The sequence below is a fragment of the Cupressus sempervirens genome, chromosome 10 (assembly GCF_028749045.1).
Source record: "Cupressus sempervirens isolate cs-2001-9-10 chromosome 10, ASM2874904v1, whole genome shotgun sequence".
NCBI classification, from domain to species: Eukaryota; Viridiplantae; Streptophyta; class Pinopsida; order Cupressales; family Cupressaceae; genus Cupressus; species Cupressus sempervirens.
The window spans coordinates 326,859,397-326,878,197 of NC_143127.1; the positions used below are offsets into that span (position 1 = coordinate 326,859,397).

The 18,801-nt window shown below is 35.2% G+C and overlaps 1 protein-coding gene and 1 long non-coding RNA gene across 2 annotated transcripts in view; both read left to right on the forward strand.

The window, feature by feature from the left end:
• LOC149533944 (uncharacterized) overlaps window positions 1-17,507 on the forward strand; it is a 119,717-nt gene extending 102,210 nt beyond the window's left edge. The window contains exon 6 of the long non-coding RNA XR_016357128.1: window positions 17,376-17,507. This is a non-coding gene — a long non-coding RNA (uncharacterized LOC149533944). The remainder of the gene's footprint in view (window positions 1-17,375) is intronic.
• Window positions 3,379-4,508, forward strand: LOC149533945 (uncharacterized). The gene is made up of 2 exons (XM_089805065.1): window positions 3,379-4,001; window positions 4,106-4,508. The coding sequence occupies exons 1-2, from the start codon at window positions 3,624-3,626 to the stop codon at window positions 4,286-4,288; spliced, it is 561 nt and encodes a 186-aa protein (XP_089661191.1). The 5' UTR covers window positions 3,379-3,623; the 3' UTR covers window positions 4,289-4,508.
• Window positions 17,508-18,801: the final 1,294 nt, after the last annotated feature.

The following is an 18,801-nucleotide window of genomic DNA, read 5'->3' on the forward strand; positions in this document are numbered from 1 at the left end:
CATTTATACAATGTTTATAATGCACATGTACTAAACTATTAAGACTTTGGATGGTTGTATTGTAGATGAAATATAACTTCTGCACCTTTCATATTATAAAAAAAGGATTCTGTTTAGACAACTATTACGTTGTGGTTTTATTTTCTCGCTGACTTCCGTTTGTGGCTTGTGTTCCTTATTTGCTTTCTCCATGTCTTATGTGTCTTGCATGTTTTCTGTATTTTCCAAATTCATGTCTTCTTTGTGTTTTCTTATATACTTTAATATTATATGTTTTTATTTCATATTGCATATATTTTAAGTGCTTTGACTTTGAATTGTCTACCCTTCATTGTGGGTATGTGTGTATGTTTAAACTTCAGCTAAATCTTGTCTAGATGTAGATTCATAAATTATGTATCTCTCACAATTGATGTGGTGTTTTACATTCATTTTGGTGTGGTAATTAGCACTCATTTTGGTTCTTATGATTGATTATTTGAAACGTATATGGGGACTAGAATGAAAAACATTATAACATTCTCCATTGCTCATTACTTTCAACTATCAATTTACGCTTTACAGTAGCGCCCTATCGATTTTCTAAAAAAGGCTAGACACTAGCACCCAACGGTATTGTGCTCACAATTTGGCACTTGATTCAAAATTATGTGAGTTGCAAATAAGAGCAGCTCACACCATTTGCAACGTTTCAAGGAATCTCTGTCTCTAATTCTAATAGTTCAAGATATACCAAGGAAGAATTCTAAAGGTGTTATCAAACATACAATTATTTAATATCAAGTATTGGCTTTTTTGACTTGTATGGATTGGAACTAGATAGTTAAACTTGATGAAAACCTAAAGAGATTTTCCCTCCAAAGTATTAAATTGCGATGGATGCAAGGGACATGGTGCAAGGCTATATAGTGTGCTGAAAATTTGGACCTTTAAATTGCCAAAAAGGCCGAGGCACTAGTATCGATAGATAGTAATTTTGGCATAAACTAAAAAGTTCCTTGTATGCAGCCCTAATAGTTTAACGTGGTGCTTAACACTGATTTTGGTGCTTGTGACTTATAATGTAAAATGCATGTGTACTGGACTAGATTGGCAAGCTCAATGATATTCCAAAGCACTTGGTTATAGAAATTGTTAAATTGTACTAGAGACTAGCACCCTAATTGTGTGCAAAATTGGTCTCAGTTTTATTAATTTCTTGGATCTCTGCAAATGTATTAATATTGCCGTTATAATTGATATGTTTCAAATGCAGATCCCAAACTCTTATAAGAGTAGGAGATATGTCTCATGAACAATATGTCTTTATGATTAATCATTATTAGTTAATATATATCACAATACAACATATGATATATATATATATATATATATATATATATATATATATATATATGTATCATTAAGATTAAATCAATCTGACTATAGCTATAATTTTAACACTCCCTCTTAGCTAGGGAGGATTTGTTATGGAACACAATATGCTCTCAAGCATATGGAGATATATCATTTCAATGTGATATTTATGGATATCAACAAAAAATTATCAACTCACACATATATTAACATCATAGTAACGAGAATCGCGCTGAAATCGCGTGAATCGCCGATTCATGGATGGCGATTTTTTTAGTGTTGGGAATCGCCATTGCCGATTTCATTGGGTGAATCGCCCGAATCGCATGTATTGGCGATTCACCAAAAAAATCGCCTAAATCGCCTTAAAAAATCGCCAAGAAATTGGCCGCGGTATGAAAAGTATGGACTTGTAAATTTAAAAAAAATAACTTGTTTTTTTTACTTTCTTTTTGACCTATTCTCTTTGTTATAACCCTAAAGGGCATTCTATTTGTTAAGCATGAGTAGAAGAGAGGAAAAGTGAGAGAGAAGAAGAGAAAAGAAAAGCCATAGGTTTCTAACCGGCAAGAAGGAAGAGCACCAAAGAGATCAATAGTCCATTTGGGGAGGCCATCAATTGCATTGGGAGCATTAAGGAGCCAATATCAACACTCCTCAACTCATTTGCAAGAGGTACGTGCTCTTTTTTTTTGTATGTTAGTGTATTATGCATTTTTTGTTAAATTTTTAGTGTGTTATGCATTTTTGTTAAATTTTTATAGTTTTCAAGATTTTTGGTTTAGATCTTGAATGTTCTTTATTTTTACTAAGTTGCAAACTAGGGTTTGTTGTTTTGTAGCTTTTATTAGCTTCGAACTTTGATATTTTACATAAATTTTTTTATTGCAGCAGTCTTTGATTTCATTTTTCGCAAATTCTCAATGGGTAAAAAAGATGAATGTTGGAAATATAACGAAGAGTTTCCTGGAAGAACCAAATATCAAACAAAATGTATGTTTTGTAAAGAAAAAATATCTTCTGGAGGTATTTATAGATTGAAATACCACAATGCTGCTATCCTTGGACACGATGTTACAATTTGCACTCACCAAACTCCTGAGGCAAAATGCACTTGCTTAATGGCATTAGAAAAAATTGAAAAAGACAAAGCGAATAGGAAAATGCAACTTAAAGGGTTAAGGGGTATTGGCTCCCATGCTTCCGCATTCGCAGCCGCATCCACATCTGCATCTGCATCAGTTTTTGCATCCGTAGGTTGTGTTGGAGAGGGTTCTTCTAGGCCTCCTTTTTATCCTAGTTCTTCTGCTCGTGCTAGTGCTAGTGCTAGTGCTAGTGCTAGTTGGTCACATACTAAGACAGAGTCCCACACCAACCTATTGCAGCCTAGAGTGCGAAAAATCAAAATGGATAGTTACTTTGTGCCCCGCACTACTCCTAGTTCCCAACCCATGCTTGAGGGCATGGGTTTGAACAAGGAGATTCATGATGCTGCTAGAAAGGAGATATGCAAATTTTGGTACTTTTGCAACATTCCATTTATTGCAGCCAGGTAATTGATTCTTTTTTCTTTTTTTTCTTTAAAGTTAAAATTAAAAGTAAAAGTAAAACTTTAATTATATCTACTTGTTTTATAATTTGAGTCTTTGACATCTAAATTTTTATTTGTGACAGGGCTCCTTATTGGTAGAACATGATAGATGCAGTTGCTATTTGTGGTTCGGGGTTTAAAGCCCCAATTGAGGCTGAGTTGAGCGGATACCTCTTGGATGAGATGGTTGAGGACATGAGGGCTGAGCTCGAGGAGAACTGAAAGGAGTGGATTGCAAAGGGTTGCACCATCATGACTGATGGTTGGACAGATAGGAGGAATAGAACACTCCTCAATTTTTTTGTATCCTGTGGAGGTGATTGATCATTCTACTTTCCTACATACATAATTGTAAATTTTGATTTGTTGAATGCTAATTTGTTGATGATCCATTTAATATTATAATTCATTGTTTTGTTACTTGTAGGATATGCCATGTTCATCAAATCCATTGATGCTTCCGCACATGTAAAAAATGCCACATACTTATGTGAGGCTATTGAGGAAGTCATAGCAAAGGTGGGGGAACAAAATGTGATCCAAGTGGTGACGGATAATGCAGCAAGTTATGTTGCTGCAGGTAAACTTTTAACTTTTCAAGTTTTGAAAATAAATTTATTTGAATTTTGAAATTTGAATTTCTAATTGACTTAAAATTGTTGTAGGTAAACTTTTGATGGAGAGGCACCCCACCATATTTTGGTCCCCTTCGGCACACTGCATTGACCTCATGTTGGAGGAAATTGGCAAACTTGAATTTGTCATGTCATGTGTGGAAAGGGAAAAAAACATATCCAAATTCATTTATAATCATTCATTTGTCCTTAGCACAATGAGGAAGTACAAGGAGTTAGCTCGCCTAGGTATCACGAGGTTTGCCTCGAATTTCATCACCCTGCAGTCCTTGTTGACATCAAGGGATGAATTGAGGAGCATGTTTGTTGGGTGGGAGTGGATTTCCTCTTCCTATGCTACGACCATTGTAGGGATAGATGTGGCGGATTGCATATTTGATGAGGATGGTTTTTGGAAACCCGCTAGAGAAATCCTTAAGGTAAATTTATTGCAATTTAACATTTAGTATTTTACTTTTACTTTAAGTTATATTATTTTATATTTAAGTTTTGACTCAAATTTTTTGTTTTACTTTATATGTAGGTCATTGAGCCCCTTGTAGCTTTGCTACGAACTGCTGATGGGGAGAAGCCCTCTATGGGCTACATTTATGAGGGCATGGATAGGGCCAAGGAGGCCATCAGAGCCCAATATGCAGGAGTGCAGGAGAGGTATGACCCTATTTGGGACATCATCGATAGGAGATGGCAGAATCAGCTCCATTGACCCATCCATGCAGCAGCTTACTATCTGAATTTGGCATTTCGTTTCCGTCCTGAGTTCAAGGCGGATGTGGAGGTTCTCACTGGCTTATACACAGTGATTCAGAGGTTGAGTAGTGATGAAGATAGCGCTGCTGCGATTGTTGAGCTAGACCAGTTCAACAATAAAGAGGGGCCACTTTTCTCTAGCAGGATGGCCATAAATGCTCAGACAACACTACAACCAGGTAAAAATTAAATAATATATTCAATGTTCATGAATCTAGATTCTAAACTTAAAGTTGATTATGTAATTTTAGAGTTAACTTGTAATTTGTAAATGAGTCTAATTGTTTCTATTTTCCCTTATTTCAGATAGATGGTGGAAAATGTTTGGGGCCACAACCCCAAAACTTCAAAAAATTGCCATTCGTATTCTGAGTCAACCAAGTAGCACTTCTGGATGTGAGCACAGTTGGTCCATGTTTGAGCACATCCATTCGAAGAGGAGAAACAGGTTGACAGTGCAGAAGTTGAATGATCTTGTCTTTGTTCATTACAATCTCCATCTTAGGATCAGATAGATTTTGGACACTGACTCCTCTCCAATCATTCTGGAGGAGATTGATATAGAATCAGAGTGGCTCACAGAGGTTGTGGATCCAGTCCTCATTGAGGAATACTGTGCGTGGGTTGACGAGGTGGATATAGAGGTTGAGGCAGCTAGAGCACATTCTTCAGGCATTGGTAGATGCACACGTGCACACACAGGCACAGGCCCTAGTGACGTTCGTGAGCCCATCTTACATGCGGGAGATATGGCTCGGCAATCCTCTAGGACCTACATTAGACGCCTTGCTACTAGGCAGACTGGATACTCAGAGGCTGAGGCTGAGGCTGCAGCCGAGCTTGAGGATGATGTTGAGGATGATGATGACTATGAGTTTGAGGCTTGAGCTGGAGCCTTGTTTTTATATTTTGTTTACAGATATTGATACTGAATCATTGATAGACATATGTTTCAAACTTTCATGGATCTTCATCTTAGATTCTTACATACATTTATGATTTGATGTCTTATGGATCATCTTACATACATTCTATGATTTTAATTATTATGATCATTTGATTTCTATTTACTTCAACTAGCCTACAATTTACATTTTAGATAACATAGTTACATATGTGATGGATTGTTTCATGTTTATGTATGTTAAGTTTTAATTTCTATTTGATGATGTTATAGTGTGTTTAAGTTATATTCAATAAAGGGTGTATGAAATAAGTTTTAAATTGTTAAAATCTTTAAATTTAAAGGGTTTTTTCAAATTTGCCGATTCATTGCCGATTTACTATTTGATTTGGCCTTGCCGATTCCAATTCACGTTACTTTGATTAACATATATTACATATGGAATTTGCTCTAATTCACTAGAAGGCTAAATTTTTCAACATTCCCTCTTTAACAAAGAGAGAATTAAAGCAATTTGATTAGAAGATTTGAACACCACCTTAAGTGCAGTTTATGATAGTTTTAAGTTATGGTGTTCGCCTAGATCCGGCCCAAAGAACCATAACAACTTTCATGGTGTCCAGCAAAATCCAGCCCGAAGAACTATGATAAGTTGGGTATCAAGGTGTCCAGCAAAATCCGGCCCAAAGAACCATGATAACACTTACTCCAACACATTTTGGTGTTAGGAGATAGGTCTACTATTGATAAGATTGTCACCTTTCAATAGTTACCTTCTGTTCGTTATCATAAACTTAATGTAGTCTGTTATGATAATAGGTCCAACTATTGATAAGATCGTCACCTTTCAATAGGTCCCCTCTAAATATATACATCAATGAAAGATCATCATCTTTCATGACATACTCACAACAACATCATTTAGTAACTCACATGATATCCACTATGAACCAAGTCAGAGGGTGGACCCACCATAGTTGCTACTAGAGGGGGGAACAAGGGTTTTTACTTCAGACTACTCTCTCATAGAGGAGAGCGCATTACACAGAATTTTTCTTAAAAGTTCTCCTCATAGAGAAGATATCATCTACAAAGAATTGTATCTCAAAATTTCTCCCTCTGAAAATCGATCTTGGGAAGTCAAGTCCTCTAGTTACTTCCTCAGAAACTCTCTTCACTCAAGGATGCCTATCAAACTCACTCTAAATTCAATATCTAATTTTTTGGTGATAAGTCCTCACTTCCTCATGATATACATAGGAGTGGGCCCATCAAAATCATGCAGTTGTACACATTTATTTCTAGACTCCCTCTGAGTATCAATCTTCTACGCTCTTGCGTTGCCTTAGAAGAAGTGTCATACTCCCTCTTAATATAGAAGAATCTCATAATCTCAATTATTAAAGATGTTTGCTTCAAGAGCCTCATTTTATCTATCTTGATCATCAAGGTCTTTGGAGCTACTATCATTAGATTGAGTTTGCACAATATTTGGTAGCATATGTAAAGTACCAACCTTCTTTTCCTATAAGAATAACCTCAAATATAAAGGAAAAGATCAAGGAAAATAACCTTTATAGTATGTATAGAAAAATAAGAGAGAGACTATAAAGAGTAGATAAATGTAAAAGATAAAAATACATTTTTACACATGAAGATTCAAAAATTGTGTTTTCCAGATTATTTGAGAATGGAACATCTCCCCTCTAAATAAAGTTGAAGTGGGAATGGAACATTGACTACATTCCTCCCACAATGTAAAATTTCCACTCATTCTTATATTGTTGAATCTAATGCCCCCATTTTTAGCAGGTTCCTGCATTTGGCTAGGTTAGTTCACCATCATGACCCTCGTGAGCTGACAGCAGGATTTGAGGGTCTCGCTTGTGTGGTTATAGGCTTTCTAGCAGCCTATGGTGTGTTTTGACTCTGTTTGAGGGACTTACTATTTATAGTAAGTCAATCTGTTGGCTCCAATGAGCTTAGTTGAGTGAGAGGAGTCAGAGGATGCTCTCAGTTTTTATTTTTGGTTTCTGGTTTGGGCTCCAAGAATCTTAGAGGGAGCGTCTATTTATAGTAAGTCACCTCGCTAGGTTCATTCATCGTTTTTCATTATTAGGATCACTTTGGTGTTGTCAGATTTTGATTGTGATGTTTCTTTAGTTGTTTTCGCAAGACAGGTGAATTGTTATTATTATTCATCTAAATATGCTAAGGTTGCTATTTTTGCTGGTGTTGTTGGTGGGTCACCTCAATATCATAGCTTGTTGGAACCAGGACAAAAAGTTTTAAATCATGGGAACAAGAAACAGTGGCCTTACGTGTCAGAACTTGGAGTTATGATGGAAAAGGTCATTTTCAAAGCTAAAAGCAATTAATAAATTAGGTTGTAATGGCACTTTATTATGTTTTAATGTTGTGTGTGGGATACTTCTTAAATGAAGTTCATTTGAGAAACTTTGTGCCATTTGGAGATTATAAATATGAGCCCATTTGATGAGTAAAGCATCTAATTAATTATTTTCTTTTCTTTCCTGCAAAGAGTTTCTGAGTTTACCGATTTCTTTGCCCTTGCTGAAGTATAAGGGTTTGGAATTAAGAAGTGTTTGGTAATTCATAGCTAAGGTATTGTGAATTAATTCTGACAATTCTCTTAATTAAATTATAGTATTTCCCGATTGTTATGTATTGTACCTGGGAATTTCAGTGTGGCTACAAAATTTGTGATTTGGAACGCCATTATTGTCTACTATTTGGTGTGGTTAAAGAGGAATCTATTGTGGCTGTTGTCCCTATATTTGGCAGCGATTTCAGACTTTGTGTAAGGCTACAATCAATTATTGGGGGGCAGCAATAAGGTTTTAGAGCACTTGTGATTATAAGCGAAGAGCATGTATTTTTGAACCTGCGAGTAAATTGGATTATTTCTTGAGAGCTGCAATCCATATTTCATCTGTTAGAAGTCAATTTCCAGGTTCATTATTGCATTCTTGTAAATTTCCAGAAGTCAATTTTTAAATTGGATATTAGTAGCATTGCCATCAATTGTAGAATTACTTCTGAATTGTTTAGTGGTGTTCATTTGTCCAAATTGACAAAGACATAATCAATTAAAATTGTGAGCAGCTGGCTGTGAGTTTAAAGAATTATTTATTGAGTGATAATAATTTGCCTGCCAAATGTTTGAAAAAATATCAAACTATTGATTAGCAAAAGCAAATTGATGTTTGTTAAGGATATAGCTTGTTGAGGGTTTTTACATTGAACAATTTTGTATCAAATATGACTGACAACTCCTTTTAAGTTCCAACTTGCTTTTTTCGTCCATTGAAGGCCCAAACTTTAGCTTAACAGTAGAGCCGAACATGTCCTTCCATTTTCACAAACTTGTCCACAATATACCAATATCTCGATTGAGTATGATTGTGACACATGAATGAATCTATAACTCATATGTTGACTTTTATTCATCAAAGAAAGACTCGCAGATAGTTCAAATGAATTCTTAAAGGCTTCATTAATGTCTCATAACAACTCAATTTTCCTTTGTTCATGCAAAGGTATTTGTTTGATCTTTAACCAACTTTGTCTTTTAAATCATTTGATGCTTTATCATGGATATTGCATTTCTTTCTAATTCTCCATTGCCCATACTCCTTATCAATATAGCTTCATATATCTTGGCTATTATATATATTTCTTGTTGTATCTCATTTTATCACATGTCTTAATTAAACCCCATTTCAAATCTGCCCCCATATATATATATATATATATATAGATATAGATATATATATCACTCTTGTTCAATGGTCTGAATTTGTGTTCTTTCCTCAAGTGTTGTGGATACTTAAAACCGATGTTCTTGTCTATAGATGTTGATGCGATGGTGTATGAGTCTACTTGCTGTATTATAGAGAATGTTGAGGGTATCCTAATTCCTTTGATGCTTCACCATTCTACATATTGTTGTGCCACTCTGTATAATTATTGTCGATTCCTCCTAGTATCGATGATTCATCCTATCCTAGTAAGTATGGGTAGACAATAAATAAGATGTCTTTCCATAGTTATTCGTCTTTCCTGAACTACACAGCTTAAGGATATCACTCGTATGATATTCCCTTTCTTATCGTTGGCTATCTTAGACTGCAACAGATAGTATTTATTTACTATGTAGCTGGCTGTGTATGTTGTGCATCCCTCCATAGAACGTTTTGCAGCTTATATGCTGCTATCGAACTCATTTCTTCTTTCCCCCAAGCAGTTTGAAGATCCTCTATTATGTTCTATCTCTCGATTGATGGTTTTGACCAACCATATTTATTCAGCCCAGTATGTATTTGGGATCTTATTCTTATTTTTTGTTCAGTGATTGTAGATTGATAGCCAAGGATATCATTGTCTCTTGTCGATGTCAACATATGGGTTTCCATTCCTTATTGCCATAGACCCCTACTCCTCCATGCCTGTTGGATATACTTCCTTATTCGATGCCTCTTTCACACTATGCTGAGTTGGCATAATAATATGTCTTCTTCCAAATATGCTATAGTGTTCTGGATCAACTAAGTATATTGAAATCGTAGCTATGATTGATTTGCTTGTTACTGGTTTAATCCATGTCCATGTTACTCCGCTATCACTGGTTATATTTCTGCCTGTAATGTATATTCTGATACGAGTCTACCAATGCCAGTCTTGGCTGGATCTTCCTTTCATATGGTGCTCTTTGTTCAAGTACCTATCCTGTAAGCTCTTCAATGCTGACTGAAATTCTCTCCTTTCCTCTGACCTTCACTGAATTGGATTTTCCCTAGATGTTTGTTTGCATTTTTCCCCTACATTGCTCGCTGACTGTATTAATTTATTAGTTTCCTGAATGGTATTGTCTCAAAGTTCCTGCAGGTACTATCCTTATGTATTCATTATCACATCCAGATGTCTCCTAGTAGCATTTTTTTGGCTTACTATCTATGCTGAATTTGTAAATTAATCCTCCTTAATACATACGCACATCATTCTCCACAAATATCCTCTGCTATTCTTTCCTTGTTTGCTGACTGCAAAGGATTGAGTTTGTCTCTATTCTTCTTCTTCCCATCCTTTCATAGTTTTCCCAGTTATAATTCTCATTCTACTTCTTCTGCATGGTATCCATGTGTTGCAAAGATGGTACTATGTTCGCCCAACCTTTTTATATATTAATCTCATCTTTATCTTTGATAGATACTATTGATGATCAATATACGTCTCCCTGACAAATTTTGTTGTGATATATGTATAAGATTTGATTCCATCAAAGTTGCAATCTTTGTTATCCTCTAGGTGTATATATATGTTGTATCATTCGTCCTCTATGCATCTCTGCGGACGGTTATATATTTTATTACATCTTACTTCACTATCTTTTTTTAAATCTGCAACTTGGCTCTGATACCATGTTAATTTCTTGGATCTCTACAAATGTAATAATATTACTGTTATAATTGGTATGTTTCAAATGCAAATCCCTAACTCTTATAAATATAAGAGTAGGAGACATGTCTCACGAAGAGACATGTCTTTATGATTAATCATTATTAGTTAATATATATCACATTATAATCTATGATTTATATGTGTGTGCGTGTCAACATTGCATCTTAATGTTGAATCAACCTGAATTTAGCTATAATCTTAACAAGTTTGGTTCTTGAAATTACAAGAAAGGCATGGAGACTAGTACCACAACCTAGTGTTCTAATTTCAATATAAATTCACAAGTTGTTTCAGAAGAGTTTTTATTCTCAAATAAAAGAAACTCCCTTCCTGATACACAATACCTTCTAGGAATCTCGGCTTATCAATTCCTGAAAATTTGTGGAACACCCTTTTATCATTAGTCATTTCTATTGTGGAGGCATGATACCAATATGGGTTTTGACTTAGGAAAGCCGCTATAGAAGACAACGTTTTTGACTCTTTTATGTGTGAATGTGCAGACTCAGAAGATTGCGATAAAGACAATAATACAAATAGACATAGTAGAAAGTGATGAACATTATTATATTTTAAACCACAAAAATCTAAGTTATTGAGTTAGAACATAAGAGAAAGTAGTTAAAATGAGAATTAATATGATCCAAATGGTGAGCTGTGTGACAAATTGCAATATATAATTTGTATGTTTTTTAGTTGATTAAATTTAATCATTTGAATGACATGATAACTATATTAGTTAAGGTCGCAGGTATGTGCCAATTTTTTACCTAGTGAGGGTGCTCTTTGATTTTGCATTGATTACATTCAGTGTGTCTCTTGTTGTAGAGACATCTTGAAGATATTGATAAAGCATGGAAATTGCCACCATTTTCTTGCTTCTTTTTAGAGTGGATTTTTAATGCATAGCATAACCTATAAATTTTTTTTTCATTGTTAATTCAATGGTTTTAGGTGTTAAAGTCATGAAATCATGTGTTTTATGTTTTTTTTTTAAATTTTGAATCATTTCCCACATTTCTTGCCAATAACATCATTGCATCCAGTCAACCTTGCATCAACTATTTTTCTTGTTTACACTCCTTTGTAACTGTTCCAATGGTGGGTTTCTTTGTAATTGTATGGCTATTCTCTTATCCTACAACAATGCCATCCTCTTATCTATGCTTAAGCCACCAAAAAAGGAGTCTTGTTTGTTGGAGTAACAACTTCTATTTGTCTCATGCTAAACATTTTCATTTAACTTATAAAAAGCATATTTATTATATAATTTTGAGTTATTTCATTGATTTGGTTCAATTAATTTCATATAGAGCTCACTAATTGCAAAATGAAGTTTTAAATTTTGGTTGCACATATGAAGGTATTTGATTTATTTCGATAATTTTGGACTGATTGTCTAGTTTAAAGTGTTTGTCTTTGGATGGGTGAATTTTGTAGACTTATTGTAATGTTTTGTTCCCAACGTCACTTCTAGGAAGATAAGTTTGCATTCTTCCGGTCTTCTTTCAACTGTTCTTGAATTTCCTCAAAGGTTGGTTGCCTTCCTCCATGTGGTACCTCCATCTGTGTGAGAAAGTCGGCATGGAAGGTCGAGAGCATGTCGGATGAGGATTTGCCTTTCTCAAAGCTGAGTCGAAACTATGACCATTTTGTTCCTCAAATATCTTATTGTCTACTAGTTTCTGGAGAGTTTCTTCCATAAGTCACTGAGTGTCATTGATCTCCGCTTGATTCCTTGAAAGATCCCTCAATAGTGCCATGACTTCTATGGGAGTAGGTTCTTGTTCTGCTATTGTATCAACTAATTTGGATCTCCTTCTCTTCCGGCTATAAACTTTCATTCACTGTCCATAGGCTGGTAGGACTTTGGCTCTGATACCACTGTAATGTTCCATTCCCAATGTCACTTCCAGGAAGATAAGTTGGCCGTACGGTAGTGTTCTATGCACAATAGGGAGGTCATACAGTATTGTGGAAGCATACAATGCACAATGGAAACAGGTCATACGGTAGTGGTGGGGCAAAGGTTGTATGGTGAAAGTTGAAGGGCCGTACAGCTGTCACTGGATAGGCTGTACAATTGTGATTGAGTGGTCGTACAGTGATGGGAAATAGGCCGTGCGGTGTGGGAAAGAGGAGTCATATAGTGTGGGGCTGAAGGTGTATGGTGGATGTAGAGGATGTAGCCGTGTGGTATTAGTGCTGGAATGGTGATTGAGTTGTCTGTACGATGAGTGTAGCAAGTGGAAATGTACGATTTGCATGCCTAAGGGAGTTCACCAATGACAGAAGATATGTGATGAAATTCGGTGATGCCAACATGCAATGAATTGTATATGATATATTGAACACAGACAACTTGGTACACGAGAGAGAGAGAGAGAGAGAGAGAGAGAGAGAGAGAGAGAGAGAGAGAGAGAGAGAGATCATGAATATGTGCAATTAATCCCCAAATAGTAATTATATTTGCAAACAAGATGGTGCGTATTTGCCAGATCCGAGCAAGTAATACATAGACGGAATAGGGTGAGGGTTGAATCCCACCAAAATCGGAATAGCCAAGTAGGGAAGATCTTTCACTTCCGAAATGACAAACAATACTTGAACTCTAACAGGAATTCGCAGTACAAAGAAATAATCCAAAATCGCCTCCCAACTACTACCTACATGCCGTGCTTAAATACCCTTCGGAGGAACTTCCCGAGGGTTTACAAAGAGATGATGGCCACACCTAGGAAACAATTAAATAAAAATGGGTCCAAGATATACTAAAACAATTGGCCCATAAACAATGTTTGATTAATTATTTATTTTATGACGGAAACATTACACTTATTGCATGTTGTTCCCTTTTCTATTTTGCTTTACTATTCGTATCCTAGCCATATCAAGTACGTTTTTATATTATGGGTGTTATTCCTTCATTTACTACTAATTCTTGTTACCAATGAGAATGTGTATGCTGGCCATGCAGCCTTTAAACATCACATTTGAGTCTTTAGAGCATTGTACCTTTTAAAACGAGTGTTACATGTCATGTTTTGGAGCATGTGATTTGCATAACGTGAAACACCTCTTTGTTGCTAATTTCTTTTTAGCAATGGTTGCTTGTCAAGATGATGATTAGAACGAATAGTTAGTTGCGAAGGGTACTATGTGAAGATTTTGACAATGTTTTATACCTACTCTACTATCTTCAAGATCTGTCCACTATGCTAATATGGTCTACAATATAACTGATTTATATGAGGAGCTTTTCTTATCATCCATAATGGTGTATTTTGTGGGAAGTTGTGCTGAAGTGCTTTGATTAGAATGCAGTTTGACATTGCTGGATGTGTTAGTGCACTTCTTTATCAAGTGTCTTGAGATTCACCAGCTCTGTTTCAGTTTGATTTATCAACAGTATCAGTGGGAACAAGTGTTGACAAAACACCACCAACGCGTTCCTCATTATTTCTAGAAGGTACATTGTTGTTGTTTCATATTGTAGTGATTTATTAGTGGTGACTTACATTCTTCTAGGCTGCTAAAGGAATTTGTTATTACCAACACTTTATATCATAAATCATTCCACTTATATAGTGTTTATATGCATATGTACTAACCTTGTAAAACTTTGGATGTTTATATTGTTGAATAGATAAAACTTCTATACCTGTCATATCCTAAACAACGAATTACGTTTAGACACAGGTTAGTACTATAAATTGTTTACCTCAGTGTATGCTGCATAATTGTTTTTCGAGTCTTATGTTTTCCCACTATAGCTTGCATGCCTTATTTACTTGCTCCATTTCTTACATGCCTGACATGTTTGTTTTGTGTCATGCCTACTTTGACCATATGCTTTGTGCCTTGAGTTTTATTTATGTGTCTTGTGTGTATGCTTTGCACTTCTTGTGTTTTGAATTGATGTCTAGACATTTTTTAATGTTTTTAAAACCCTCTTTGCTTCATATTGCAGACTTTTGATAGTGCCTTGACCTTTACTTCTCTACATTTTATAGTGGGCATGTGTGTAGGTTAATAACTCCACTAAAGTGGGGGCTAGATGTAGTCATAAATTCTTCAACTCTCACGAATTGGCACAACATTTAGTGGTCATTTTGGTGTGTGGTATTTAGCACCCATTTTGGTGCTTATGACTGATTATATTAAACATTGATAGGGACTATTTTGGGAAACATTATAACATTCTAGATTGCAATACACTTTAAATGGTTAAATTGGGATCGACAATAGCGCCCTAGCACTAGGCACCATTTTCCTTTCAATTTAGACCTTTGAGTTGTCACAAAGACTAGGATACTACCACTTGGTTTAGGAGCACTTGATTGAATTCCTACCTCCATGAGGCTATAGTAGCAAACTAGGTTTGTTCTTATGTTTTGGTCATGGGATAAGGTCTTTTAGACCATTTGAATTACCCATCCCTCTTTCCCGCTATCATCTATAGAATCACTCCCTCTCTATTCACTCGATGAGTTGTTAGCCGAACATATTAGTGCAGTGGAGGGCCCGATTAGGTGAGTGGCTCAGGAGTGTTAGATGCTTGAAATTCCTGTTTTGTGCATGGAAATGATCCTTCTGTTCCTTGAGTGAAGTGGCACGATCCTAGGATTGCTCTTTGCAGATCCATGTCTTAGGAAGTCATTTGAGGCAATTTGACAAAAGTTGCTGAAAGATACAAAAGTTATCAATATGAACAAAGTCACGGGTTTTGTTAGTTACAATTCAAAAATTGATTTGTATCGATTGTATATGATGTAAAATTATGTAAAATCTTGTCTTCATCGACCAAGGCTCGATGGATGTTATTTATACGGTGAAAGAAATAAACTCTCTACATTCCTTCATTTTTTATTATTTTCTCTGCATTGCAAAGCTTTGTAGGGTTGTGTATGGCCTGGAACTCACATGAAATTCGTGCAACGTACCCATGGTTGTAATCCCAAGGACTCCCAAAGGTATTGATACTTTTGTTCAAGTTGTTATATTGTCTTTTGTGACCTCTCATATTGTAATAAAGCTAAACAAGCTAATTGGTCAAATGTAGGGCATTCTAGAGTAAGTAGGTGCCAATGGTCAACATTGGTCAACAACCATCCTAGGATGTAGAAAGAACAAAGTTGCATGGGGACGACGGTGAAAAGCACACGATTATACTGAGTGGGGGGGGGGTGGTGTGAATCAATATAATAAGAAATTTTCCAATTGAAAACTTCAAATGCTGAAATGAACAATTATGCACATGAACACAAAGAAACAATCTTTTACATGGAAACCCAATGTGGGAGAAAACCACGGCAAATAAATGCTTTCTTATATAAATTGTTTGTTCTTTTACAAAGTTTTGTAGGCTACAACCTACTAGAGGCTCCAACCCTAGTGCTTATAAGCATTGACTCGGTGGAAGCTCCAACTCCCACACTTCGCAAGTTCCAACCTACTGGAAGCACCAACCTCCACTGCTTGTCTTTGCAAGAACCAACTCACTGCACACAAACTTCTTTTCCACCTTTGCACTTTTACTTAACTGATGTTGAACACTTTTATTTCCACTATTATTCTTCTTAAATATGTATGAATCTTTTAACTTCACTACACACTCTTTGAAACTTTGTCTTCTTGTAGTCAACCTCTTGAATATACTTCTCAAATTCTTAATACAAATATATTTATATTTCTCTCTCTATATAAATATTTCTTCTTATCTTTCTTTTCACACACTTTCAATTAATAAGTACATATAGCAGATTTAATAAATCTGAATATATAAATACAATTACTTCCATGATATTATTCAATCATTTAAATCTCTTTTCTTCTCTTTCATTTATTTATTTTTACTTCATTCACTTCACTGCTCCTTTCTTCATTCTCACTTGTCTATTTTCATATTCAATCACATACACTTCTTCTCTGCTCATACCTCTTTGTCTGCCACACACTTTTCACATTTCTTCTATGTTCACACATTTTGTTTTTGAACAAAGACAAAATCTATATAAGCTTCCATATACCTAAAAAGGTTGTATCTTTGCAAAGGAACATATCCTTTAATTACACCGCTTCCCATAACTCGATTATTTGTCTTAACATGTGTTTGATTTAAGTTTTCTATTCATGTAAAGCAAATCATAAATAGTATGATTTTTGGAAGTCTTAGTTTATTTCTTTATTGTCTCTTTAATACTAAATGAAAATCTTATGTTATTGGGATTTTAATCCCTGCCAATCATGGTCACTTATTTGTTCCATAAATCACCTTGCTTCTGCATATACTCGCTACCACTGACTTGGAATTTCACGATGATATTGCTTCAAATATAATTGTTACCTGCAACGAGATCGAACCCTTAGTGGTTCTTATGCATGGCTTCATTAATTTCTCTCTTGTTAGCTTTAATATGTAGCGGTAATACTCCCATGTAATGTGCCTTGTACTCATTGCTCAACTCCACTTGATGCTTAGACTGATTATTTCTATTGGACTTCGAAAGTGGTGGTTGTTAAACGTGTTTCTCCATTCCTTTCAATGTAATGTCACTGCTTTATATTTTCATATATGGTATTATCGGTCTGCTTTGATCGTTGGCATCTATTGATGAATCACGGTAATATCAATACATTTATTGCTTGTTCTTTTCAGATCATATTTTCTGTAGAAATGCCCAACGCTTTTTATTCTGCTGCCTTCATTTAATTGCAACTGCAAGATGAATATGGGCTTAGAGTTAGGAAGGCTTGATTTTCCACGATAAGCTTGATAAGTAATACGCCCTGAAGTTTCTAGTTGATCGCTGCATGCCCAGATTATTGCCGTGTCTATTATTATTTACTCTGTCGCCATGGTACTTACCACAAATAATATTCGATGTCTTCAATGTAAACTCTCGTGATATGAACATTGGTTACTGAAATTCATTGCTTTGGTATAAACACGATAATTCTCCTACTAAGCTTTGATTATGTTTTTGTGCCACCATCATGCATACTATCGGGAGGACTTTGGACTACTTATGTTGATTAGATTTGTTTTATATTTCTTGCCCTCGACTCTTTGTATGCTGCGTTTCTTTCAAAGAGAGAATGTCTTTTCTTGCTGAAACTCTGTACATGATACTCTCCTTCTATATGGTTTTGTCGTGAATGTTCATGGCCACTGTTCCTTCCTTATTTTTGATGCCATATCTTTCAGATTCAATCCTTTAATACACCTAGCTCTATTTTGTCATTCCTTGAGAAGATCATATTAAGGCCACGATATCAAATTGATTCCTCCTGAATGTAGATGTGGATGTTTAAATTATCAACACTACCCAAGTTTCCTTACAGTATCTCTGAAGAAATTTATTTCATTCAGTCTGTGTGCTGCTGTATGTGCTGAACATTTCAACCAACTCATATATAATTGTTGTATATCTACTGCATATCTTCCCAATCTTATTAGTTGTTGCTTCCTTCTTGGATGCCTGCAAGTGCTGCTGCTGTGCATATTTGACTCCAATTTCTTTCCTTAATATGTTATGGTCTTACTTCTTATATGATATCCAACTACTGCTGCTGTATATATACATATCATTATGCTGCTATGTGATGTGATAACTCTGTGGATTTGTTCCATCTTAATGTTTTTCCCATCTTCTATTAAACTCCAATCTTTCTTCTATGTAATATGATATTGTATATATCCAAGACTATTTTCAAACACGTCTTTACCAATTCCTTTGACAGTGATACTTATAGGTTTGTTCATGTTCATGAATCTTTTGACATCAATGACAATATTTTCATTAGATGGTATTTGGGTACTTAAGGTACATGTATGACTATTTTTTCAAAATAGGGGGACTAGGTTACTTGGCTATGTCAAACTCTTTTTTCATTATAATTAAATGTATATAGAAAATCTGAAATTATGAGTCATGACAATGGTTTTTCAAAACAGGAACAATGATAAAGTTTGCAAATGTAATGAATTGTCTTCAGTTTTAAGATTTGGTATATGTTTGTAATAATAATAAGATATGATAAATGTTTAGATGCATAATAGAGAAGGCAAACTTTAAACATGA

Coding starts and splice junctions, on each gene's coding strand:
- LOC149533945 (XM_089805065.1), top strand. CDS start 3,624: ATGGAGAGGCACCCCACCATATTTTGGTCCCCTTCGGCACACTGCATT. Junction 4,002..4,105: donor CCGCTAGAGAAATCCTTAAG/GTAAATTTATTG, acceptor CTTTATATGTAG/GTCATTGAGCCCCTTGTAGC.